Source organism: Echeneis naucrates, chromosome 17 (assembly GCF_900963305.1).
Source record: "Echeneis naucrates chromosome 17, fEcheNa1.1, whole genome shotgun sequence".
Taxonomy (NCBI): domain Eukaryota; kingdom Metazoa; phylum Chordata; class Actinopteri; order Carangiformes; family Echeneidae; genus Echeneis; species Echeneis naucrates.
In genome coordinates this window covers 3,535,443-3,560,416 of record NC_042527.1, presented here as the reverse complement: position 1 = coordinate 3,560,416, position 24,974 = coordinate 3,535,443, and the positions used below count along the sequence as shown (strand labels likewise).

General features: G+C 38.5%; 1 protein-coding gene across 1 annotated transcript in view; it reads right to left on the bottom strand.

Annotated features, from left to right (window-relative positions):
- Positions 1–24,974, bottom strand: part of astn1 (astrotactin 1) — a 402,459-nt gene that overhangs the window by 303,965 nt on the left and 73,520 nt on the right. Inside the window, exons 2-6 of the mRNA XM_029524898.1 lie at positions 23,490–23,671; positions 7,736–7,986; positions 7,427–7,569; positions 2,494–2,643; positions 1,697–1,720 (exon numbers count right to left, since the gene is read on the bottom strand). Coding sequence (XP_029380758.1) covers positions 1,697–1,720; positions 2,494–2,643; positions 7,427–7,569; positions 7,736–7,986; positions 23,490–23,671 — 750 coding nt within the window. The remainder of the gene's footprint in view (positions 1–1,696; positions 1,721–2,493; positions 2,644–7,426; positions 7,570–7,735; positions 7,987–23,489; positions 23,672–24,974) is intronic.

The window sequence follows — 24,974 nt, the reverse complement described above, 5'->3', positions numbered from 1 at the left end:
GCAAAAAAAAAAAGCTTTAACAAATTGCAATGAAAGGAAAAAGTATAATAAGCCCTCTTTAAAAAGTTTTGCATTGTGACAGCAACTTCACACCAGCTTTGCTGTAGCGGCTGTGCTGATTTCTCAGAGAAGGTACTCACTGCATCTGCATGGCAGCAAGACATATGAAGACATAACACGCTTCAAGTCAAACATTCTGAATTCTTGAATTATTCTAAAGAAGACAACCTTTTATACTATGAGACAAGATTTGACAGTATTCGTTGTTGTATGGCTTTTTTTTTTTTTGGGGCATAATTCTTATCACTTTCACAGTGACCAACAAAAAATTTTTCTGAATGGCCCAACCAGAGCCCCTTTGTGTCAGGATCGCAGTGGCGTTAGCTCATTAAAATGAAAGAAGAAGCTAATTCTCACAGGGGGGTTTTCTATGACTGCTTTGCACTTTTTTTTTTCATTACTCTTGTATAAAAGTAGGAAGGAAAACATTGCTGTGTTTGCAGCTGACAGAACGCATATTAGGATTTGTTGCCGTTGAGACTTTTAATATTCCAGCTCTCCCATTATAAACGGCCAACAGTGCCCAGTGCTGGCTCGCTGTGAGGTGTTTAGGACATTCGCATTTTGTTCTCACCCTCTGTTATTGATAAAAAGGGTGAGTTGAATGCTACTTTCCTCCACTCTCTTTATCTGATTCCAACTTTCATCACTTTCTAGGAAAGCCAAGGTGGCAGCAGGTATGCATTGAAACAGTCAAGGTCAGAGCATGGAGGCAGACAGGAAGGATGAAAAGAGTAGAAAAAAAGAGATGTTTTCTTCTTTTCTAAACCACGAAACCACAATGTCCCAAGAATCATGTTGGGTTTCCACCACTCATGAATGAAACAGAATGAGCATGAATGAAAAGTCACTGGCTGTGATAAAACATACAGATTGTGATTCAGTGTATTGATTAAAAATGACAACCCTTCCTGTCAGTTTGCAGAAAACCCAAACTGAACTGCTGCACACTGTATTCCCTCCTTTCTAAGATGCACGTTTCAAATTTAACATCATTGAATTTGTTATTTATTTATTTATTTGGGCTGAAAGTTTGGAGGAAGGAGGATGGTCTGAGGTAAGTAAAGTAAGGTAAAAATTTGAGGTAAAGTAAACATTTTAAAATGACATTTTGAAAATGTTGTTGCACTCCATTGGACCAATAGTAACCTCTCTCTCGTTTCACTTTCTTTGTTCCACAGTCTTTGGGCAGGGAGACGCAAACATAAGGGTTGATAAGGTTAGACAAATGGACCCAATGAGAACAAACACGATTTCATGTGAACTGCTGAATGATGAATAGTAAGTGCTTGAGCGTTTACATTCACGCCACATTCACACAACATAAGCAATTTCCAGCACAACTTCAACAGAAAACCATGTATTTAGTAGTTTGTGAAGAAATTTCAGCAAGTGAGTTGCATTTTTGTTGAAATTTGAAAAACTCATTCTACATGATGACTTGCTTGTGGACTGCTGTGGGTTATCCGTGGTGAGCTGCAAAGATCTTTCCCCCCATGGTTTTGTATTCTTTACTGTATTATTTACAACTTTTGTCAAATGAGTTTGAAAATGTCTCAGGGTCATTGGGAGTTTCCAAAGGACGTTCATAAGGCTGTAAATGATTAAACCTGTGTCGTGGGATTCACTGGTTCACCGTGATTTCTTGCTGGCTGTAGAGCTGGGAGAGATAAACGTGGAGATAAAATATATGTGCAGCTGGGCATTGATCAAGATTGCCAAGCGATGAACACCTCGTAACTCCACTTCATGGTGCATTTTTATTGAAAAAGAAAAGTCAGGTTCGCAAAGATGCATGTTGAGTGTGACTTGGCATTTGTATACCATCCAAGTTTTCTGAACACAGATAAATATGAATTGGAGATAAGGGCCCCCGCGGGGCAGCAGCCATAAACACCATAAAAGTCAAATCCAAAATTTGTATCTTTATTCTGTGTATTGTTCGGCTGCCCTTCAGGGGCACAGACAGATGATATCAGCAATGAAATTCAAGTGGTGGCCCTTTAAAGCAGCCATAGAGCTGATATCACCTGTTTTACCCCAATCCGGATAGACACATTGATAAAGTAAAGAGGTGGTAATGTCAGCAAGCAAGGTTAACAAGCCTCTATTTCCTACGGGGATCAAAAGTTAGAAAAAATAGTTGTGATCGAGAATCCGACTTAATATTTCATTTTGAGTTGAAATGGTGAACCTAGCTCTCTGCTAATTTTGCCCTGGAATAGCTCGATGTCATCATTCGGTGAGAGTTGTGTTTCTGATCACTCGGTGAAACAGGCCTTTCACTGATGCTCGCAATTTGTGGATGGGAAATTAAAACAATTTACTACACAACGCCGTGCTTGGTCCTTCTTTTTTTTTTTTTTTGGAATTGCAAGGTATTTTTCTGCTTTTTTCTGTGAAAGGGTGAATCTATGGGAGAGACTGACTCACCGCGGGTGTTGCTGGAGAGACGTTTGCGTTGGCTGGTAGATGTGTTGTGCGGAAGCAGGGTGTTCTGCTGGTGGTTGCTGTCGATGGGGCTCGTGGCGATGATGTTGTCCTTGTATTTGTTCATTAGGGCCAGCTTGGTGTTGTCACTCACTGTGGAGAGGTGTAATGTAATCACAGAAGGGGAAATGGAAAGGAAAATAAATAAGTATATATACATATATATATAAATCGGAGGTGGAAAAGTAAGGTAAAAAAAAAAGTTTTTAACTAGGGGAGTTGAAATTAAATTAAAACTCATCAAAGCTACATACAGAAACCATATTTAATTTCCGAGGATTAAATCATCAAGTCCTCTAAATATAAGATAGTGATATGATTGTCCCAAGGAACAGTAAAACAAGGATGGCAAGGTCTTTCAGCTTGTTGGTCAGTCCACTATTTCATGAGTTCATAAGTCTCCTCTCTCTTTAGACATTAGACTGAAATCTAATGTCTTTCTTTTTGTAAAAAAAAAAAAAAATAAATAAAAAAAAAAATATATATATATATATATTTCTTGTCAGTTATTACATAGACTACTGTAACATTTGGCTCGCGTTTTTCCCACGCTCTCCACATTTGTGTTTTTTTTTGTCCTCAAGATCAAGTGCACTGACTGGTAATTAAATATGGAAATGCATGTAACCAGCCTCAGCTCGACTTTTTAATCTAATTAATACTAATTAGCAATGCTAGCATGCTAACAAAATAAACCTCCCTTCAGATTTAATTGTGATTCAATTCTGCTGTTGGGCACCGATTCTGAAAGAACTAAGAGACACATGAAAAATATTTTGCAGGCAAGGCTCCAATTAATTACCCTAAACATTGGACACTGTGCCAAATGCCTCCCTCACACAACTGTTTGAATGTAAAAGTGCTGAAATTAAATCTGAGACTTGGCACTTTATGTTAGGATTCATTTTATTTCAAACTAAATGTGCTGCAGCACTGAGCCTTGAGGGTCCCATATCATAGAAAGTGAAAATTTTTTTTTTTTACTGTGAATCAGGTTTAGGTTCTATATTTTTACAGTGAATGTTTTAAAGTCCTCAGTCCACAGAGAAATGCTCACAGGCTGTATTCAGAAGTCAAGCCTTAAAACCAACCATCTTTGCTCGTAAACCTGTCACTCCTAAAGCTCTGACTGAGCTTCAGTACACTTGGATGATAAAAAAAAAAAAAAAAACCAACAACAACAACAGCAAAAAAAAGAAACGTACTCCTAATAAAATTCGCATTTACCCATTTCTGTGTGAAGATTCAAACAACAAAGAAGTGATTTTAGAGATGCCGTACATGGGGCATGGGTTAATTGTGACAGCCCATTATTTTCTATTTAATCTTGCTGGGACAAAACGTTAGGGCAACTAAAAATATTTCCTGTCTAAATTCCAATGGTGCCATTGTTCAACCATAACCCTAACCCAGGGTTGTCATTTTTGTAGCCCATGGCATCCACTATCTTTGATGCAATTATTCTCCTTCCTTCATTTCTTATCAAATCCAATCTCCTGATGAATCAGAGCTCTGTATCTGCTGCTAATTGAAAGTCAGAAAGCATAACAAAAAATCAAAACGACTCTACTTCATAGACTGATTCTCCAAGGAGTGGATTCTCCAAGATCCAGTGATGATGGAAAATATAGTCTAAAACTAATTCTTGGCAGGCATTGAGGCCTTGAGATTATTCAATGTGTGAGAAAGAAATCCTTCAAGAGAATACCTTGGGTTTTGATATTTACATCTAATGCCAGGCCTGCATTGTGAAAACAGATGAGCAGGTTCTGAATTTTGATTTTCCAATCCTTCTTTCAAAGGTATTGTGAGCCATTGTGTTTGAATAATTTGTCTGGTTGATTTCCATTTAGGTAATTACTTCCCTCCTATATGAGAGTAAAATATGTCAAGGTATTTCATTAAAAATTCAATTAGTTTTCTTCATTTTCATAGATTACTTCAATTATTGTATTTGTGTTAATGTAATTATATCGTTCCCTGCTAGGACAATTATTTATCTTTTATTGTCATCCCCTCACCAATACTACACTAAACTAACTGTTTTATTCGTTTTTATTAAAAACTGTATGGCTGGAAAGAATGAAAAAGAATAAACCCACAAGGCTACAACTTAAATATGTGAAAGCTTCAACCTTGTAGTTTAGTTAGTTTGCAATTTAAAATGAACAGATAAGTTTTCCAGGCACATGAAAGAATGCCCTATACAAACTGGAAAATACACACTGAATGCCATAAGCGCATTAATGATACAAATAGTTTGCTCATAACATTTTCGGCCATTACTCTAAGTCAACATGTCCAGCTCATAATGTGTTGATGGACTGAATAAAATTTAGATATTTAAAAAAATAGATGTGTTAACCATAAGTCCTTATTATCATCTGTATCAAAGCGGTTGGAAAGTAAACTTAGAGTTGGAAAGACTGGAAAATGGATTCTACCAAATGACTATGAGGGGGCACCTCTACTGGGTGTAAAGAGAGGTTAGATCGGTTGAAAATCTATGGGAAAATGGACCTACTTCTTGTTTTAGTTATTTATTTGGTTTGTTTGTGCGCAATAAAAATTTCACAAATAGTTTATTTTATCAGTCTTTCATGTCAAGTCTTTCTTTCTTCACTACCCTGTGGCTGACGGACTGTGCCACACACAGCGACTCTGCTTGACAATCAAACACATTTTTAATAGGTGTTGGATGATATTTGCTAACATAGACAATATATCTCACCAAATACGATATTTACCATCAGGCATGAGACAAAACTCAACCATCCATGCTTAATTCCTCTGTGCATTGGAATTGGCAAATTAGAAATCTGAGTTTAAGAGTCATTAATAATGCAACCAAATATGTTCATAGTCTTACACTCAGAAACTGTGACTTTTAACTTTCTTTAAAATGTTTAAGTTCACATCCTTTCATTCAGACCTCCAAAGGCTCTGTATGAATGTATGAATTCTTGTTTCAGCCAAAGTGGCCCTGAGGTCTTTGTTAGCAGTAGACCATTAGTATCACATATGTCTTCAGTCTTTCAGTTATTCAGAGGATCTAAGCATTGTAGTTTTTGGGATCATTTTGTGCACCACAAGAGAAAGAAACACACAAAGTAGAAAAAAGAAAAAGAAAACAGTTCTCTAGGGAGCTAAAGAAGAAAATAGGTAGCTTTCAAAAACAGCTTGCTGTTCCTCTCAGAAAATGATACGATTATTAAGGTCCGATGTGGCTTAGCTAACCGACCGCACATTGAAGAGCGGGAAAGAAAACTTCGACAGACACAAGGAGACGCAAGCTGACCTCCAATTTCAATGTAGAGGGCTTTTCCTCTTTTATCATACTCCACTTTCTGAATGAATGTGCACTCAAACGGGCTGCTTTTGAAAAAGAAGTATAAAAACAGACTTGAGTTTGTTAAAATAAATGGACATGGTACAATGCCTCAAGGAGAACGTCGTTTGGACACACCAAGCTAAATCTGTGCTTTTAGGTTACATCAGCTCGATCTTCAGATGAAGATATTAGGCTTTCAAAGGGGAGGACGCTTTCCTAACTGTCAAACATGGAACAGGCTCAGGTATGTTATCGGTTTTCTTCGTCTGGGACAAAGTACCCTAAATGAAATTAGAAGGTTATCAGGACATTTTTGGGAAACATCATGCCCTGTGTCAGAAAATCTCAGTCATAAATCATGATTGTAAAATCACATTCACAGTCAAATACACATATACGGATGAATGAATGATTTCATGTATAAAACAACACAGCTCATGGTTGTCAGGCAGACTTTTTTGACGGGTAAGGCCACCGAATTGTATTGAAGCTCAGCCAATGCATAATGATGTGCATGATTTGTCTTCAGTTCTGATCTGGAGAGCCCCTGCTGTCAGCATTTATCTAGTTTCTGCTCCTCCCAGAAATAGCCTAAACCCCACATTTAGTCATAACTCATTGAGGAATATGCAGGAGAGGAAAGCCACTTTCTGTTCGACAAGATAAGTGAACATGATTTAGCTGGTTCAGGAGAAGACCATGAGAGAGAGAGCGAGCCATTCTAGGCCTTTTGCTCTCACTGAAGGCCTCAATCTCTTATCACAAGGCAGCGATATCCATCTTTTCAGATTTTCACCCCCTAAAAGTGCACAGCTTGACAGGAACTAATGCATATCACACAGTATATTGCTAAAGAAAGTCATAATATAATATTAGCAGCCATTTCAAGCTGCTTGTGGTTTAGTGTGACACAACTCCACTCAATATTTTCTTTTCAACACACAGTTGGGAGTGAACATTCAGAAGAACAAGAACTATTAAGGGGATTTATCAGAGTTTTTTTTTTTTTTTTTTTTTTTTTTCCATTGGATGTTGCTCTGCTAACAGAAACTAGTTTATGAAGAGGTGAGACTAAACAATTCAGTAAATGCTGTATATGAGTAATTGCTGGGGGGTGGGAAAAGCGCTTACAGTACATAGCAAGTGATGAGTAATTCTGTCCATGCTCTCACTGGAACTGATCCCTTTCACTTTACATCTACACTGCTCTGCCAAAACATTGCAACTGCTCACAGGTTGATTATGCAAGCATGGTTATCATGTAAGACTGCAAGCCAGTTAGAGCTACTGTGGAGAAAATCACAGATATTTTTAATGATGGTTAAAGGAGGAATGTGTCACAGCACTGAATGCATCAAACCCTGCAGTGTGATGGGAGCCATTCAGCGTGCACCTTCTGGTCGTAAAGCTTTAGCTCATCAGTGTGCTGTAATTGATTCACCGTTAATTGAAACGAAAAGGAGCTCTAAGGCTGATTTTTATTTTTCACGTGCATGTCGTGCTTTGTCTTTTTTGACCTTGCTGTTTGTACACGTGTCAACTCACCGGGTGTGAGGTCCATATTATTCTTGTCATTGCAACCCTGGAGGGAGTCCAGTGTGCGGGTGACTTGGCTGGCAAATTCCTCTCCGCCGTTCATGCATTCCCGCTGCAGATGGTGACGTAGGTCAGTGATGTCATACTCGTACCTGGGGGAAGACCCTGAGTTAAGCCAGTAAACTATAAGAGTATTAACCAATACAACATGTCAAACCACAGTTCCACATGTAATCTGGTTACTTTCAGTTACTCAGTGTGATAATTTTAACATTTTAGATTATATTTATCCACCATCCACCCAAATCCTGCTTGTACCCATCCAGAATCGGTGTCTCTCGAATGCTGAGGGTGCCACTCGAGTTTGGTCCCTGACCCCGCGAGTTCCTCAAGCTCTCCCGGGCCTGGCCTCCCATCAGCACTGAGGGGATGTAGTGGATCTCATTAGCTGCCTCCGCGCTGGCACTCTTCTGAGGCTGGGGGATGCGGCGGCGTTTACACCAGCGCCTGCGGGTGTAGAGGATCAGGACCAGGCACAGGATGGACAGCAGAAGGGCGATCATCCCGCCCTGAGGGGAAGAGGGTGGCATTTGGAACAGAGACAGAAAAAGAGGGAGAGGAGAAAAAAGCAGACAGAGAGAGAAAAGAGAGAGTCAAAGAGGAGTCAGAGACTCTTGCCAAGTAGAATTGGGATCAAAGTCACAGTCATGATGCCAAGAGTACAATTTGCAAAACATTGCCAATGCAATTTAGTGAATAACACATACAGTGTTTTTAAAAGGCTATAGCTCTAATTCTGTGCTGCAAATGTTTCACCTTGAAGTTAAGGACAGGAAAGTTCAGTACATGGCTGACTAATAATTTAAAGCTGTGTGGAATGTGCTATGGCTAAGCTATGGCCAATGACTTTTATTTGGGCATTTGTTGTATTTAAACAGACTGTTTGCACTCTGAAAGCATGTGTCAGTGCTGAATGGTTGCTGAATTGTAGCGTAGATAGAGAAAATAGCCTGCATGATAACCACTGTAAGCAGCTACAGTCATCTTCTTTCAGCATCTAGACAAAAATACTGGGAAACATCTATTTGCCATTTGTTTTAACTGAAAGGGAAAACGTCTCAAGCTGTTATTTTATGTGTTGGACCCTGTCATGGCCAAGTGGAGTTACTTTCCCTGACTCCATTGTTTTCCTGGCAATCACACAGTGATGACAAGGCTTGGTGTATGCAGAGACTGAAAATACTCCACTGACATTTGACATTTCTTTGTTTTGTTTTCCATGTTTTTCAAGGATGACAAGGTCAGCTCACTCAGATAAGATGCAGACAACGGCAGATTGTAAATTCAGAGAAACCCTGTCCATAAAAACCAAACACCAACAAGGTTTCAAAGCATGCAGTAAGATTTTACATCTTTTGGTAAATTGGATTAATTCATCAAATGTTGGCAATCAGCATTTATGTGAACTCCATTCATAGCAACCACAGGGTGCTTTTTGTTCCTCCATCTGATTTCTTTTTTCTTTTCACCTTCATTCATTCAGGGTATTTTCACTGTGAGGTTAGTTATCTTTCATAATAAGAACCATTAAGTCTCTTGCATAGTTAAAGGCATCACAGTCATGCTGATGAGTATTCTGTGCTGCTGATTCACATTCATGACTTGGCAACCGTCGGTCACAAGCTTACTGCTCAAACCTTTCGGCCAGCAGAACCTCAAATGACTGTCTAATGTCTACAGAAACAAAGGGAACCTGACTACAGTAGTTATACAACAATATTTCCATCCATTAGTAACACAATTGCAGAACGTTTGCCTGCTTTGGGTGAGTCATGAGTCATTGTGTTCAAACAAATCTAAAAGCAAAAAGGCCTGTGGGCAAAATCTTAGACCATGTTCACAGTCATTCAGATTTCTTTCTAGATCCGATTTTTCTACGCAGCTGTTCACATTATGCTCTAAAACTTTGGACTCCAATGTGATCCAATCTTATTTAGAACCACATACGAAAATGGCAAGGCAGCATAGTGATTAGCGCTGTTGCCCTACAACAAGAAGGTTGTGGGTTCGGTTCCCAGGCCTGGGGCCTTTCTGTGTGGAGCTTGTATGTTCTCCTCATGCCTGCATGGGTTTCCTCCCACCATCCAAAGACATCATGTTTAGGTTAACTGATAACTCTAAATTGTCCGTAGGTCTGAGTGTGAGTGGTTGTCTGTCCTGTGATGGACTGGTTCAGCTGGGATTAGCCTCAAAAACCCCAGCGAACCCAAAATGGATAAGCAGTAGAAGATGAATGAATGAAAGTGGCCCATGTGATTTGTACAGGTCGTACTGTCATGAAATAATCCGATCTTCGTCACATTGGGGGAAATAAAATCAGATTTGGGCCACTCAGGCTTGCTGTGTGAACATGGTCTTAAGAAGCAGAGGTCAGTGGTCTAACTTTAGGGTCCTTCAGAATTTCTGCCCACCACTGCCCAAAGTGGCAGCACCTCGTGTCCAGATAACAGAAGCCTATAAATTAATGAATATAATGTAATTTTTACTGACAATAATGCGGCCAAAAAAATGAATATAATCAATAAATAAAGGAAATAGTTTACTGTTTTTAAATATCAGTTCAGAGAAGTTCTCCAGGAAGCCCTGATACCGGATGACTGGGTAATTTCACATGACCGCTTTCATTTTACTCATTTTCTGTCAGATTTTAATGATTTACAAGGCGGTTTCCACTGTGCCTGCAGGCGCAGTGGACTGGGTGCTTGCACAAGATGGACATATAAAGGGCACCGTGTCTGTCCTGAGGTGAGGTTAGAAGGGGGACTGAGACTGATTCCGACAGGAAGTGAAGAGGAAGAGAAGTGGCAAAGAGGAGAGAAAGCCAAAGACAGAGCGGCGAGGGCATGAGCGGAGTCGGATGATCTGGCTGAGGAAGACGATGTGGATCACAGTCAAGTCAAGACTAAAGTACAAAGCCCGTGGAAACTTAGGACAGAGACAAGGGTTGTCAGTTTGAATATCAGACCATATTTCCCCATGAAAGAAAGCAGCGAGAGCAGATACCTGGACAGTTTGGTTTTACTTGTCCTTTATCTAATTCTTTTATTTTCATTTGTAAGGTTACAGAAAGAAACAATTTTGAGAAAGTGTCCCGAAAGATGAGATAAAATGCAGACAGGGCCACAATTTGGACCTGAAGACATAACGTTGACTGTACAGTATGTGCAATTTGCCACATCCTCGTTCCTAATCTGATGCTGCCCAGCCTAGAGCGGCAATCTAAATTGGATACTTTGAACAATTTGAAAAATGTCAAAAAGAGTTATGAAAATGTCAAGGTGACAGCTCAAAGAGAGAGACAGCAGCAATTTGCCACTGCAGATGGATTTTAAAAAAGTGAATCCATTTCAATCAGCCAGTCAGGAGCCCATTTAAAATCAGAGCAAAAAGAACTGTGCCTCCCTCTGGTCACGTGCATACAGATGTTTCTGTCTTCACCGCCTCTACAGTACTTACCATGACAACAACTGATCCAAAATGCCGTCCACATTTTCCTGCTTCAATGGAATTAAAACAGAAAACTCTTAAAACAAAATGAGCATGCTAATGATCTCAATTGTCAAAATAAATATAGTGACAAAGATTAAATGAAAACTGATGGAGAGAATGAAAGAAATACATTCCAGTGGAACTGCGACAGTTCACTCAAAAAAAGTAGGTCACAGAAAGTTACAGAAAGAGAAATAGAAATGATGAAATAGAAAAAAAGTTATTTAATCTATAAATGACATTTAAAAGATCCTGTTTCAAATATGATAAGAGTTCTCAGGCTGAATAAAAATGTGGTTTTCAGATTCTCTTATTAAATTAAAGCAGAGGTGTATTTGCATAAGCTGTTTGCTTAATATGCATAGTCAAGGACATTAACAAGTGACACCATGATATGGGTCATAATGATTATGTTTTCAGCACTTTGAAAGTCACTGATGAAGTCCCTTATTCACCTGCATATAAGAGTGACTGTGTGCGGAAAACCTGTGATACTCATAACCTTCCAGATGAAACCTGGATGCCTGCGATGAGCTTTTAGTTTGTCTTTGTACATCATATTAGATGCCGTAAAATGAAACTGGGCTACAAGGGGTTTATAATCGTAGCTATACACTAATGTAATGAAATAGAAGAAGTCACTTAAGTGCTAACAAATGGAAAATAGAATATAATGGAAAAAGCCTCTCTTAGGTCGTTGTTTTGTTTTTTCTTGTGGTCCACCTCAGCGTCATCAGGCTTTTATTTCCAACTGCAACAGCATGAAGGCTAAAAATAAAAATGCAACTTCAAAATTAACACAGTAAAGTCACTAAAAGATAAATATTTCCCTGAGGAGCAAAATAAAGTGAGAGCAAATTTTGGCAAGAGCAAAAATTGAATTTAATAATGCTTTAATTTTCCTTTTCTAATTTTAGTATATTTAGTCAAACAAAATTATTCTTTTACCACTTTATTATTATATGGACTGTTTTTTTAACTCTACTCTAACTCCACTCTAAGTCACGACCAGTAAAGTTGTTAAAAAGCTGAACTCAACTGTCTGCTGTTTATTTCATTATTTCTGACTCAATGATGGGAATCCTGTTAGCTCTCTCTGTGGCGATCATCTAGAACTCATGGAAAGTTTTGTGTTTTGAGCAGTAATTCAACTGTTATTGAGATTCAAACAGCAGAAGGTGGCTTAAGTGAAAAGCAATATCACATGTGTAGACACTTTCTATTGATTAAAATTGAAATGGTCGACTAAAATTGTGTCTGAAAAACATCTGGTGTAAACAGAGAGAGAGGAAACTTTGAAAGACACTGAGTGAGAGAGTTAAATGAGGTCATGGGCGTGGTTTACCAAACTGGATTGTAGCTCTGGGATGAAAGGTCCCATATTGTATAAAGTGAGATGAAAATGTATTCTTTGATTAATTTGGTGCAGCGAAGAACTCAACACTTTCGCCTTATGTGATTATGTATTTGACATACTCTACGCAACATGCTCTATGTTAAGTGAGGCTGTGATTCAGTTCTTGGTGAAGACTATGCCTTTTCCTCTTTAAATTGTAAAAGTAGGAAATAAAAGCAGCATTAAAAAAGAGTGTGTGTCTTGTCATATAAAGCTTTTGGTTACTACTACTTTAATTCAAGTGGGTAGCTTTTACACAATGTTGTCACTGTTTTTAAATCCAATAGACCTCATGTGGCTCTACAGTACTACCCCCACGACATGAGTAATGAAGTTCAGTTAAAGTGAGCTTTTGTGCTTTGATTATTCACCATGAAAAAACATTGGACACTTCCATTTTTTAATGCCTTAGTGTCGGCATATGTTTAGATCAAAGTAACACAAAAGTCACTTGTTGCTTTACAGAAACTAATATCTTAAATTAACTTAATACTTTCAAATGAAAGTAAGTGGTAAATTTTCAGTAATTACATTTTGGAAGGAGCTTGCCCAGCACTCAACCAGTTAGGGTCATCAGAAAAGTGGCGGAGAACCTCTCCTTTGATTGGCCAGCACTCCAGGGCGAAGCCTGACAGAGCAGATATAAAGCAAGCGAGCGCAGACCTTCGAATATTTGTAAAGTGCTCAGAAGCTATTTTTGTGAAGACAATTAAAGAAACTGAAAAACAGTTTAATATCTAATTAGTTCAATCTTACGTTAACTCATTCTTTGGATGCTTTTATGCCACTTACATCTGAATGACTTCGTTGTCACACTGTCAGAGATTTATGGTTTGAAATGAGTTTAATTCAGCTGTTGTTTTAATTAACATGGCAAAACACAGAACAGACTAAGGAATTTGACAATTGAGGAAATGAAAATATAACAATATAAGCGTTGACGTAACATTGAGCTGTGCCATTGCTTCATTTATCACAGGGTAAACTCAAATAAGATGTTAAATGTCAAGTACTCCGAATGGTTCTCAATCAAATCTACCTCTGTGACAAATGTAATTCCAAACCATCAACATGCATTAGCGCCCTTGCACTGCTGGGCTAATACAGACGATATGGAAAAAAATAGTCTAATGCCAGACATTACTTGGAATCAAAGTGAGGACTAAGTGGACTGTGTCCTCTTATAGAGCCAATAAAACCAAACCACATATAAAAGCATGCCAGTGCTCCGGGCCCATAATCCACTTACTAACGGATGAGGACGATGTTATAATGGCTCCAGTGCTCCTTATGACTTACACTCCTGTCATGTAAGTTCTGAATGGAGGAGAGAAGACTTGGCCTTTCTTAGACTGACAGAGCAGGCATGGTATTATCACTGAGCTATCAATCTGTCACTTAGTCTTTGGATACGAGGCATTAAGACACAGGAAGGCGGAAAGATCTGGACTATCTGACAGCTACAAGATAGCAAAAGGATGTTTCATGGTTTGAATTTAATAAAATTTACCGTGGCCAAAGGGACGGCTGATTGAATCTGATATCAAGATGCAATATTAATGAAAGAAAGGAAATAAAGAAAATTGGCAGTATTCATACATTGAATGCTTACATGCACTGGGTATTATGCTAACTCCTGAGACCAGGGTTAATGTTGTCAAAGAAAAATATTTAATACGATGAATGAGAAGATGAAGAAATGGAAGTGAAATGAATTTGGAGTTGTGGGTCTTATTAGAAACCAGCTGCACCATCCACCGCCGATTTTGACATTGAACAAATGTGAACGTTAGAACCCCTCATTTCACACGCATTACACAAGATAAAAAAAAAAAATGGTTTCATTCATTTCTTTTTTCTTCTGCCAAATGAAGAAATACGTCCAATATCCGCAGCATGTGCTTTAGTGGAATCACATTTTCCCTTTTTCCTGTTTGTCTATGGGGATTCAGTTCACTTCATTCAGTTAGATAGAATATGGTTTGCTATTGTGCACATTCACATTATATTCTGCAATCATAAAACAATGCCATATGCACTCTAATGATATCCACTTGTGCTTTACATGAGTTTTTCAATTATGCTTCATTAATTCCAATTATGTGCAATGATCGTCTTTCATTTTAAATTTAACTTTTCCTTAATCTTGCAAGTAACGCATCTCTACACATTATGCTGTATATTTATCTGCTTCTTTCACTTGCATGTGTGTATTTTACTATTTTGAATTTCAACAGGCACAGCATTTAACCCTTCTCGCGTGGATCGTTCCTAAAAGTTTCATCTGCACAAATCCGAAAGTAATTTTAACGCTTGTTCAGGTGTGACTAATTCATTTGGTGCCGGTGAATGAGTGCTGACAATTCACCACATTTCTACAAGTGCTTTGAAAATTTGAAATATATAGTAGAATGCGAGGAAAATAATAGCTCAGGTGTTCCGCATAAAACCGTGCGGTAATCAATTGCTATTAGTTGGGGAATGGAGATGATTCTTGAGTCCTCAGGTTCAGATAAGACAGAATGTCTTCTTCCAGCTAATGAAACAGCTGTGCAAAATATAGGAGGTAATCACCCTTAAATACATTTGGTCTCCTTGGCAAGCACATTTGGTTATTTCTATCAGCTCTATTTAATGAAATATCCATTTCAAAAGAAAGAAGAGCGTCTCTTTTAATTTCATTGATAAGGACATATACATATGCAGTACTTGGACCTGATAATTACACTATTACAAAAGTACTATAGCATTATAAAATAAGAGTAGGGTGAATGTCCTCAATCCCTGAATTTATCAGTTCAATTTCAGTGGCAGCAGAAATATTTATTCGGTCATGAAGCTCCATTTTTAGCAGCCAGGTATTGCAGCAGTTTGAACTTTGAAAAAAAAAAAAAAAAAAGATGGCCAGAGATGCCTCTGTGTTTTGTATTTTCTTTTACTCATTCTTTCCTTTCTTTCAGTCAGTATAGGAAATTAAATTTAGGCTATGAGACCATGGTTCATTTTCTTTCAGCATAATGTTGTTGTGATATCCTCCACATTTGCAAGAGGACAATAAAGCGACACAGCAGCATGTAACATTCCAGTCTCTGTGCAAGTCTGATTTATTAAAATCACACTGTTTGCTTTATAATACACTGGCCCTCTCACCAACACCCCAACACAGAGCGGAAATTATTTGGTGCTGAATCTCCGTCTATTCTGACTGATTCTTCTTTGGCATTCACGAGGGAACAGCTTGAAAGGAATAGTAACAAACAGAAATATGACACTGTGCATCACAGACTTCACATTTTGGTATTTTGGCCTTTATTATCATCCTTTGCTCTGAAACATAAGACAACTGTTAAATAACAGTTCTCTGTCTAATTTGTGTTTCATCAGTGTACAATGGTGAACTTTGCTTGGTAAAGCAAACGGAGAAGTGCAAAGAGTCCAACAATTAAACATTTAAAGCTGCATTAAACAGATGCCTGGCGGCTGCAAACAGGTAAATAAACACAACATCGACATACTCTTATCTTGTTATGTTTTGAAGGTATACTAGCAGCTGACATGGAGCAGCACTGACCTTCAAGTTGAGTCATGGTACTGACACTGACCAAAAATTTATACACCACCCCCTTTTAATCATTGTTGTAGAGCAGATTGACATCTGGATTAATTAATTAATTCATTCATTCATTCATTCATTCATTCATTCATTCATTCATTCATTCATTCATTTATCTTCCAGAGTTTATCCATTTCCCGGGCCACTGGGGGTGCTGGAGCCAATCCCAGCTGATACAAGGTGGGGTACACCCTGGACAGGTCACCAGTCCATCACAGGGCCAACACACAGAGACAGACAGAGACCAACAACCACTCACACTCAGACCTACGCACAATTTAGAGTCACCAATTAACCACATATATGTGGTTACTGTAAAATTTTTGTGCATAAAACACAAAATAGTGACAAAATAATTGGATGATTGGATGAGAGCACAAGTTGTTGTTGTGAGCAGATTTGTGGATATAACAAGTGTTAAGTGTTATTTCAAAAGTAATGTCATTCTTTGTTAATAATAATAATAAAAAAAAAAAAACACTTAATGCAGCCTGGATGGACAGAAACTGTTCCTGAAATCACAATTTTCATTTTGTTGTTTTGTTCCTGTTGAATGGGCAACCCATGGTCCTCTAGCGTGTGCATCAGAGATTCTGCAGCACTACAAACAGGCCAGACATTTGGGCTGTGCGCCTTCCTCACTGCCCATAGGGAAGCTATGGATTGGTTTGCCTCACTCTGCAAGCTTTTCAAAAACACACCATGCTGTGTTGCTCGTAGAGCGGCTCTGGAGGCTGGGATTCAGCCCAGGCTACTAGCTTGCAAGTGGTCAGGGAGACATTGATTTCAGATTTATGCGATCAATGCTATCAACACAGGTTTTAGGAGGGTCACCGCATGCATGTCAGTACATGGCAAGCAGATCCATGTCACTGTGAGCATCCTCCCATAAACCGACACTTGGTAATAGACTGCACGTCAATCCCTATGTCTCTCAGTAATTATCCCATTATTGGCTCTACATTTTACAGACATTACTTGTTAAATACGACATAATCAGCAGTGCGTTAATAGATTGCTAGATTGTTGTACACTGATGAAAAAAAAAAAGATAAATCAATCATAACTTCGCTTGTTGCATACAGAGTTTTGGGCTATGTTTGAAGAAAAATCAGACAGTTACTTGGAAACCGCATGACCGTCTGCTGACAAGGGTCTCTCAAAGTAACAGCAGTCAATCTATATCATGGGCTATATGCACAAGTGAACATGCACACATTGAGGAAACAGTGAAGCCAATGCTTTTGTGCTTTAACTTGCATCCTTTCTAATGATCATCAGGGAGCGACTCCACTAGTTGTAAACACAATTGTAAATGGCTGTATTTCTAATTTATTATCACAGCTAACGTTTTGCTCCTGTGTTTGTGGCCAGGAAACCTTCTTCAATACAATACATTGGTATTGATTTTAATTTAAGAGAAGACAAAGCAGGTTAACATAAAAAAAAAAACAAAACAAAGTTGAGGCTTAAAAAACATTAGGTGACATCCACCCAGAGTTTAATAATCAACCAGTAGCATGCGGCACACAATATGAGAAGTGTCATGAAGATATTTAGAAATATTATACACTTAGGTATATAGCGAGTGATTTGGTCATTGCAAAATGAAACTACTACTAAACCAGTGCCACTAAGATAATATATATTAAATGAAAGAAAAAAAAAAATAGGTCAATCAGCTCAATTTTCCTCAGAGTGGTGGTGCAGCACCAAAGAGACATGCTGGTCCTGCCAACTTGCTATAGCTGTGTACGCCCACAAGACATCAAAAGACCCTTTTGAAATCTTGTAAATTATAATGATTTATCACCATCATCATTATGGATATCCTTTGGATTTAACATTTTGCTACACCAAAGTACTGAGCTCTGAGACATATATGAATTGTCAGCTAAGAAAGAAAGAGAGTCTGTGTATTTGCTTTTTCCGCACACTTTCAAAGATTTGTAATGCCCAGAGGAACCATGTCGCAACATAAAACCTGTTGGTTCCCGTAATGTTGGAGGGCTTTTTCCCTTTATATCAAACTATCCTTTCTTCCTCCATCTGTCACCAAAGCTTAAGTTGCATTTGTGCTTGAGGAGCAGAATCCTCCTACTCTCTTCTTCTTCTTTAAGGCATGTGAAAATGTTTCAAAGTTTCCTACAACTGAAAATGTACGATGCACCCCTGAAATTTGTCTTTCAGAACTTATTATTTCATGCATTTCCTTTTTAATTGTCAACAGAAATGTATAAAAAAATGCAGTGTCAAAGTCTTTTCCACTTTACTGATGATATGCAGTGTGGAAAAGGCTCATTATATTGCAAAATCTGCATATTGATATTGTGTTTACACATCAATATGCAGATATATAATACTGCCCTATTTCATTATTGGAATGATGTTGATGATCATATATCTCATGCTGCTCCATTACTGTCATTAACAATTTTATTTATTAAAATATTCTTTCAACCCCCCCACACACACAGACACACACACTACCCACAACATACCCTGCCCAACATAATTTAATCTTTATCTTAATTTCATGCCTGTGTATTTTTTATTTTTTTTTAGTTACCATGATCTCTATGAAAAAAAATATTATATTTGGATAGTTCCAGTCCATTTAAATGCCTGTGAATTGGTATTCTAAGCAGTACATTTAATCTTGTCAGTGAAGGTTTAATGGTTGGTTAATTAGTGTCGACTATCACTCAGGAGGAGGAACTTCCCCATTGTAAACATATTCAATTTATTACACTACCACCACTAGACCCATCCCTTTCACATCTCAGTCGGATTGTTGCTGCAGTGTTACTTTATGTCTCTATCAAACCCAGCATGTTTCAGCCATTTAATGTTCAGCTATAACTTCTGACAGTTATCAATCATACACAGTAGTTACACATGAGTATAGTTTTTGCATTCACTGATTTCTGTTTCGGCCAAAGGAATCAAATTAACTGGATTTTTTTTTTTTTTTTTTTTTGAGGAAAATAGGAAAATAACTTTTGTTCTGTGTCATTGAACAATAGAAAACGGGACCAGGATCAATAGATTGCGTAGAAACTGACAGTGTATGTAATTTACTAAACCCCCAAAAAATGGATTTACTGTTCAATTACTTTTCATACTTACAATGTGTCTGTCAAAGCTCCTGTTTCAGCCAGCACAAAGCAGACGGGCTAAGAAGGAGCAAGGCAGTATATGCTATCTTTTAACACTGGACACCATACGGCTCTTGACAGCCTCCACTGGTCCTCACCATTCGGGTTGAGTAGGCACAGTGAGGGGATATTTTCACACTACTGATCCACAGAAATCTTGGAGCTTGAGCTGCAGATCTGGCACAATGTCTGCACCATCTACTGTAGCAGAACAGTCAGTCAGAAGTTGGGTGAAGCAGACCTGCAACCTTTTTGGATTTTGTCTATTTTTTCATCACTATTATATTATATTAAGTCTTTGATTGCCACTTTTGAGTTTTTACTATGATGCTCTTGCTATTTAAAAAGTTCCTTTATGGCCTGTTAGGAAAAGGCAACCACAAAAAACACAGGGAAAAAAAAACAACAAATCAAACTATGCTATAAAAAATATTAGTATTCTATAATACTAATATAAGTATATAATATAAGTATTCTATGTATTAAGTATTCTATGTAAGTATTCTATATAATGTAATTTTCTTAGTTTGGTGTGGAGGTCATCTTACTGTATGTGATGGTTGGATTGATCCATTGGAGCCCTTTGGCAAAACTGCAGCTGATTCAAATTTGAAAATTAAAATGGAAGAATCGTGGGTAAAAAAAATAAACAAACACGAAGACACTTCGAATACTTGATGCCTATTCAAATACATATTATTTTCGTTTGTCTTCCCCTGGGTGTGATGAGATTCCCTCTGGCTCTGCCTGTGGAGCTCATGCTGTGGAGATGAGTCGAAGTTTAGGACAAGTGTTTGAACTGCCAGCGTCTCACCTGGTATTGGTACAGACATACACAAGGTTAGTCATCTATTATGGATGACCAGTCGTGGCCAGTGGAGGACACTACGGTTACCTTGTTGGATGTGAAAGCATGGGAGAGGCTTTGAACCCTGCATGAAGAAGCTGCCGACTTCAGAACAGCGTACATCTAAAACACTGGGACACAGCAACCGACAATTGCTCTCTTCACAGGACTGATGTTGATATTATCTTCACTTTATTTAAAAAAGCCCAACCGCTGTGGAAAAGCTAGTCCTTGTGGACAAAATTAAAGCTTGGCTGGACTGATAGAAATAATTTCTGGCCTCAGACCCAAGGTTTGGTACAGTTCGCTGAACCTGAATCCCCTTTAGGAACGGGAAATAATAAGACTTGCCCTTTTTTCAAACCTAAAAATGCCAGTCTCAACTCATCTATTAGGCATAAATAGTCTCACGGTGAGCACAGCGCCCAGGCAATGAACTGTGGCAAATTAGATGTTTTGCTTCCAGGCTAAGACTACCTGGGCAGGATGTGTAGACCTGGGACCAGTTCAACTCAATTTCACATGTTTGATAAAAGCATGGCAGCAGAGCTGTGAAACAAAGCCCCCGGGACCAGATTAAAAGGGAAGGAGATTTGAATAAATGCCAATACATAGATTGACAATTCAACAATCAGTCAAACATCTCTAAAGTGAAAGATGCCTTTCACAGCCAGTATTAATATTTCTAAGCAGCAGGTTTGTGTAAAAAGAAATGAAATTTCACTTGTTTGTTTCACCAGTTTTTTATCCATTCTATTTATACTTAAGTTCAAGTTTTGTATCATACTTCAGCCATTTTGTTGTATAATTCATGTGTTAGGGTTTTGCTAAGCTCATGTAAACGAACAAGCAGAAATGTGTAAAATCAAGTTAAGATATTGCTCTTGGTTTGAGTTCAGGTCCAACCTTTAAATTGGGCTTCCCCAGTTAATAATTGTAACAATAATAATAATAATAATAATAATACATTTTATTTACGGGAGCCTTTCAAGGCTCTCAATGCTGCCTTAAGGAGCAGAGTGGGGAGCAATATATATATATATATATATATATATATATAAATGCAAAAAACTAAATTACACAGAAACTGTAACCATGGTGATGGTGAACTAATAGAATATGCCACTTTCAACAGATACATTTTGAGGTGACTTTTGAAGGTGGAGGGAGAGGTGCTATTACTGATGTCTGGTTGGAGGCAGAATTCGCTGAAGGCTTTGGCCTCCTAGGCAGGCAAGTGGAGCAGTGAGGTGGATGGAAGAGGAAGACCTGAGAGTGCTTTCCTGTTGACCATCAGAGAGGGAAGTGGGCAGGAGGATGGCAGTATGTAAATGTGTCTAATAATAGGGAGCACCGAAAATGATAGGAAAAAAAAATAGGTCAGCAAGTTTTAAGTTAATTGAACCGAGTGCGGCTGGGGAGACAAGATTTGAATCATTCTGGAGTGTATCAGTGATACCAATGGTGGCTAGTCTGTCTAGTAGGATGGAATGAGAAATTGTATAAGGCCACACTCAGATCAAGGATGGGGGAAATGGTCAAGAGTCTGGAATCAGCTGCTATGAAGAGGTCATGGTTGTTGGGTTCTGTTGTTCCGGACTTGAAGAAGCAGGCGGGTCCAGGTTTTGATCTCAGGTCTATAGACAACTCGAAAAAAAGACACAAAAAACTGACTCACTTGTTAACTTGTTTACATCCATATTTGATGAGGCCCCATTGAAACTGCTGTTTGAAGGACGCCTGAACACACTATTTTTTGTCATCTGAAATTAATTTTGGTCTTATTTGTTGTTGTTTTTTCGAACAATAAATATAGCGGTAACGTTGAAACAACAGTGGGAACAGTCTGTTTTTTTGTAAGAGTTGTTCATATGATGTGAAAATGTGAAACCTTACAGGTGTGTGTGTGTGTGCGCTTTATTCTGGAATGATTGGTGTTAAAAAGGTGAGATGCCAGAAATATAGGAATACGTTTGACCCAAACAATGGGAATTTCATTTGAAATGATGCATCAATCAAAACCTATTAAGCGTAACGAAAATGTATCCAAAAAACTAAAATGTATCCAAAAAAAAAAAACAACCACTGGGATACTGTGACATCACCTGATGAGACCTACTTGTGCTAATTGCTTTAAGCTTCCCATGACATCCAACAGAAAGAGGTCCAGGTGTATTCTTTAGCTTAAAAAAAAAACAAAAGAATAGCCTTCACAGGATCCTTTTTGTTTCCACGAGGAGCTGAACAAGTGACATGGCTTTGGATTTATAGGTCAGGGCCTCCAACTGGGTGGCAAGCTGCAGTAGGGCCTGGGCGTCGCAGTGGCAACACCAGCTTCCATCTGTTGTCACGGTCTGCTTATATCTGCATGCTAATCTTTCTCTGCCCACACCTTCATGAGAACACCCTGGTGGCAGATGAGCTCTTTCAAGATGAGGTATTACCAGAATGGGAGACAAAAAGAGGTGGACCTGAGGTTGATAGGATGTGAAATGGTGCAGGTAATTTGAGACAAACAAAATTGAGACTTTAGAGGAAAATTTTTGGGGGGGTGTAGAACCTGTATAACTATCTAATTTCCATATATAAATGTTGCCTCCACTCAAACCTGAATACCCATAAGATTGGCTTGATGTCTGCTAATTCATGCAAACCATGTAGACCATTGTCAAGGTCAGTTATTCGCCATTATCTCAAGGTCTCAAGGTCGTTGAATTCAGTGGGCACCACTGAGTGGCTGCCGTCCTCTGTGCAGCAGACGTAGCTGCTGGCAAAAGGCTCCTGAAGCTGACTAATCATTTGTGTATGCAGCTATAATATGCTTTCAATGTCTGAAAATACATATCATCCATCAAAGAAAATTTGTAATGTCTTTGGGCTGGAAAAGGGTACTGGGAAGGTGTGGCATATCTAAGATCTAATAAATATACATTTCCTCAGGCAAGAGGAGGAAACTGCACGATCTGAGGATTCATTTCCTACTCTGCCAACATAACAGATAAGGTTTGATACAGTGCAGGCATGTAAAAATTGACATTCTGCAACTGAGATGTGAAACTATAAATTCATGGTCCATATAGGCCCTTCTGTGGCTGTCTGCAGAGTCACACTGACTGAGAGAGAAAGGTCTTCATCTGCTTCTATATTTTACCTCACAGCTCTCCAATTTTTGTTTTTCCAGCCATAACAACACTCGTACTTCGTGTTGAACATTCTCTTTAACTGTCACAGGCTGCAGGACCGCTGGCTACAGTGTACAGCATATACATGGGAACATAAAGACAGGAGGAGTGTGACATCTTATCTTAAACATCATATCGCTGAGGAGGAAAACACTCAACAACACTAAAATACAGTGGTGCTTTATATTTAAATTGGCAGCCAATTTAATACAATAGTAATGTATTGTATGACTTTATATTTTTTATGAAATCAAATGAAATGAAATTATAAGAAGAGATGATAACTCTGTTTAGTAACATAGCTGTGTTGTGAGCAGGGAGTTTTACCATGACCGAGATGTGCAGGATGCGCAGCTCCTCTTTGGCAGAATCGTTGGCTGGGTCCTCGGTGGGCTCTGGAAGGTTCAGGCTGCCGTCCTGATGGTGGATGTGAAAGAGGAGAGTGCCATTCTCCAGCCACTGCTGCCTCCAGCGCACCAAAGGAATGTCCTCTGAGTTACCAGAGATCTCTGCCAGATACAACACAAAATATCACAGTGAAGATCCAAAAACCATCTTAGTGTAGTTTTCCATCTCGCAGGCTTCTCCCTTGATCTCTAGTAGCGAGTTGATGAGCTAATCGGAAGAGAGGCTTAGATCTCCTCTTTTGACTGATTATTGTTTTCTGAGTCATCAAATAAAAATATATCAGACCACAGTGACGTTTGTGGTGAAATCACAAAGTCCGAACAACTTCGTCTCTGAACACAGGTTGTGAGCATTTCTCTGTGGACTGAGCTTGAATTGAATTGAACTTGATACTTTCACCTAGACTTGACTTGACACCGAAGACCACGTGGAGGCCTAACTATAGACATACTAATTTCTTCCAGTTTTTCAACACATTTTTTTTTTTATCTCTTTTTGTTGAAAATGAAGGAAGTGAGAATTTGCACACTCATATCATGATCATCAGTCCATCTCTTGTTTCCATGGACACAGCTAGCATTCATATGTTTTCAGTCTTTTTGCTTTGTATTAAAAACTCACACTTCTGGTAATAAATCCAGTAATAATGATAAAATTAGAATAAAAGAAAATGACAATGAAAATAGAAAGAACTATAACCAAAATTGTAATTATCACTATTATGAATGGATAAGAAAATAAATGGCAAAACTAAAAAAAAAAAAAAAAAAGGATTTACATTGCATTTATATTTTCAGTTATATATATATATATATATATATATATATATATAAAAGCATATTTCAAAAAGCTGGTTTCATTGGATTTGTAATATTCTTTTTCCCTTCAGTATTTCATCCAACTCCTGGATGAATTTCCACAAATATTGTGTAGTGACTCCTGCCCTGTAGTGCCCACCCTCCTGGGTGGGGAAGGGCTCTTCAGGGCCAGCTGGGAATACCTGGGCCCGCCGTTCCAAGTCCACAAAGCTTTCCTTGCTGCCAGCGGTCTCTCTCCGCCTCCTTCCCTGCAGAAAGCCGCTTGGTTATGCCATTTTAGCTCCTTTCCATTCCTTCCTTTTATTTTGATTTATATTTTTCCACATCCTCCCCTCCTGACTCCACTGACTCCCACACTTAATGTATATAACATGCATTTAAATAATTTCCATTGGTTTAGCAAACTGCTTTGTTCAGCTTCCTGAACAATGTGCGTTTCGTCCTTGTACAGACGTCCTCTTTCATCCATAACCTCATGCACTTTTATGACCAAATACCTGAAGAGATAATGGCATTCTTTCCAAGATCAAATGCACGTTGGGTTTACTCCTAATTGGCAAATGTTATACTAAGACTTTAAGAAGTC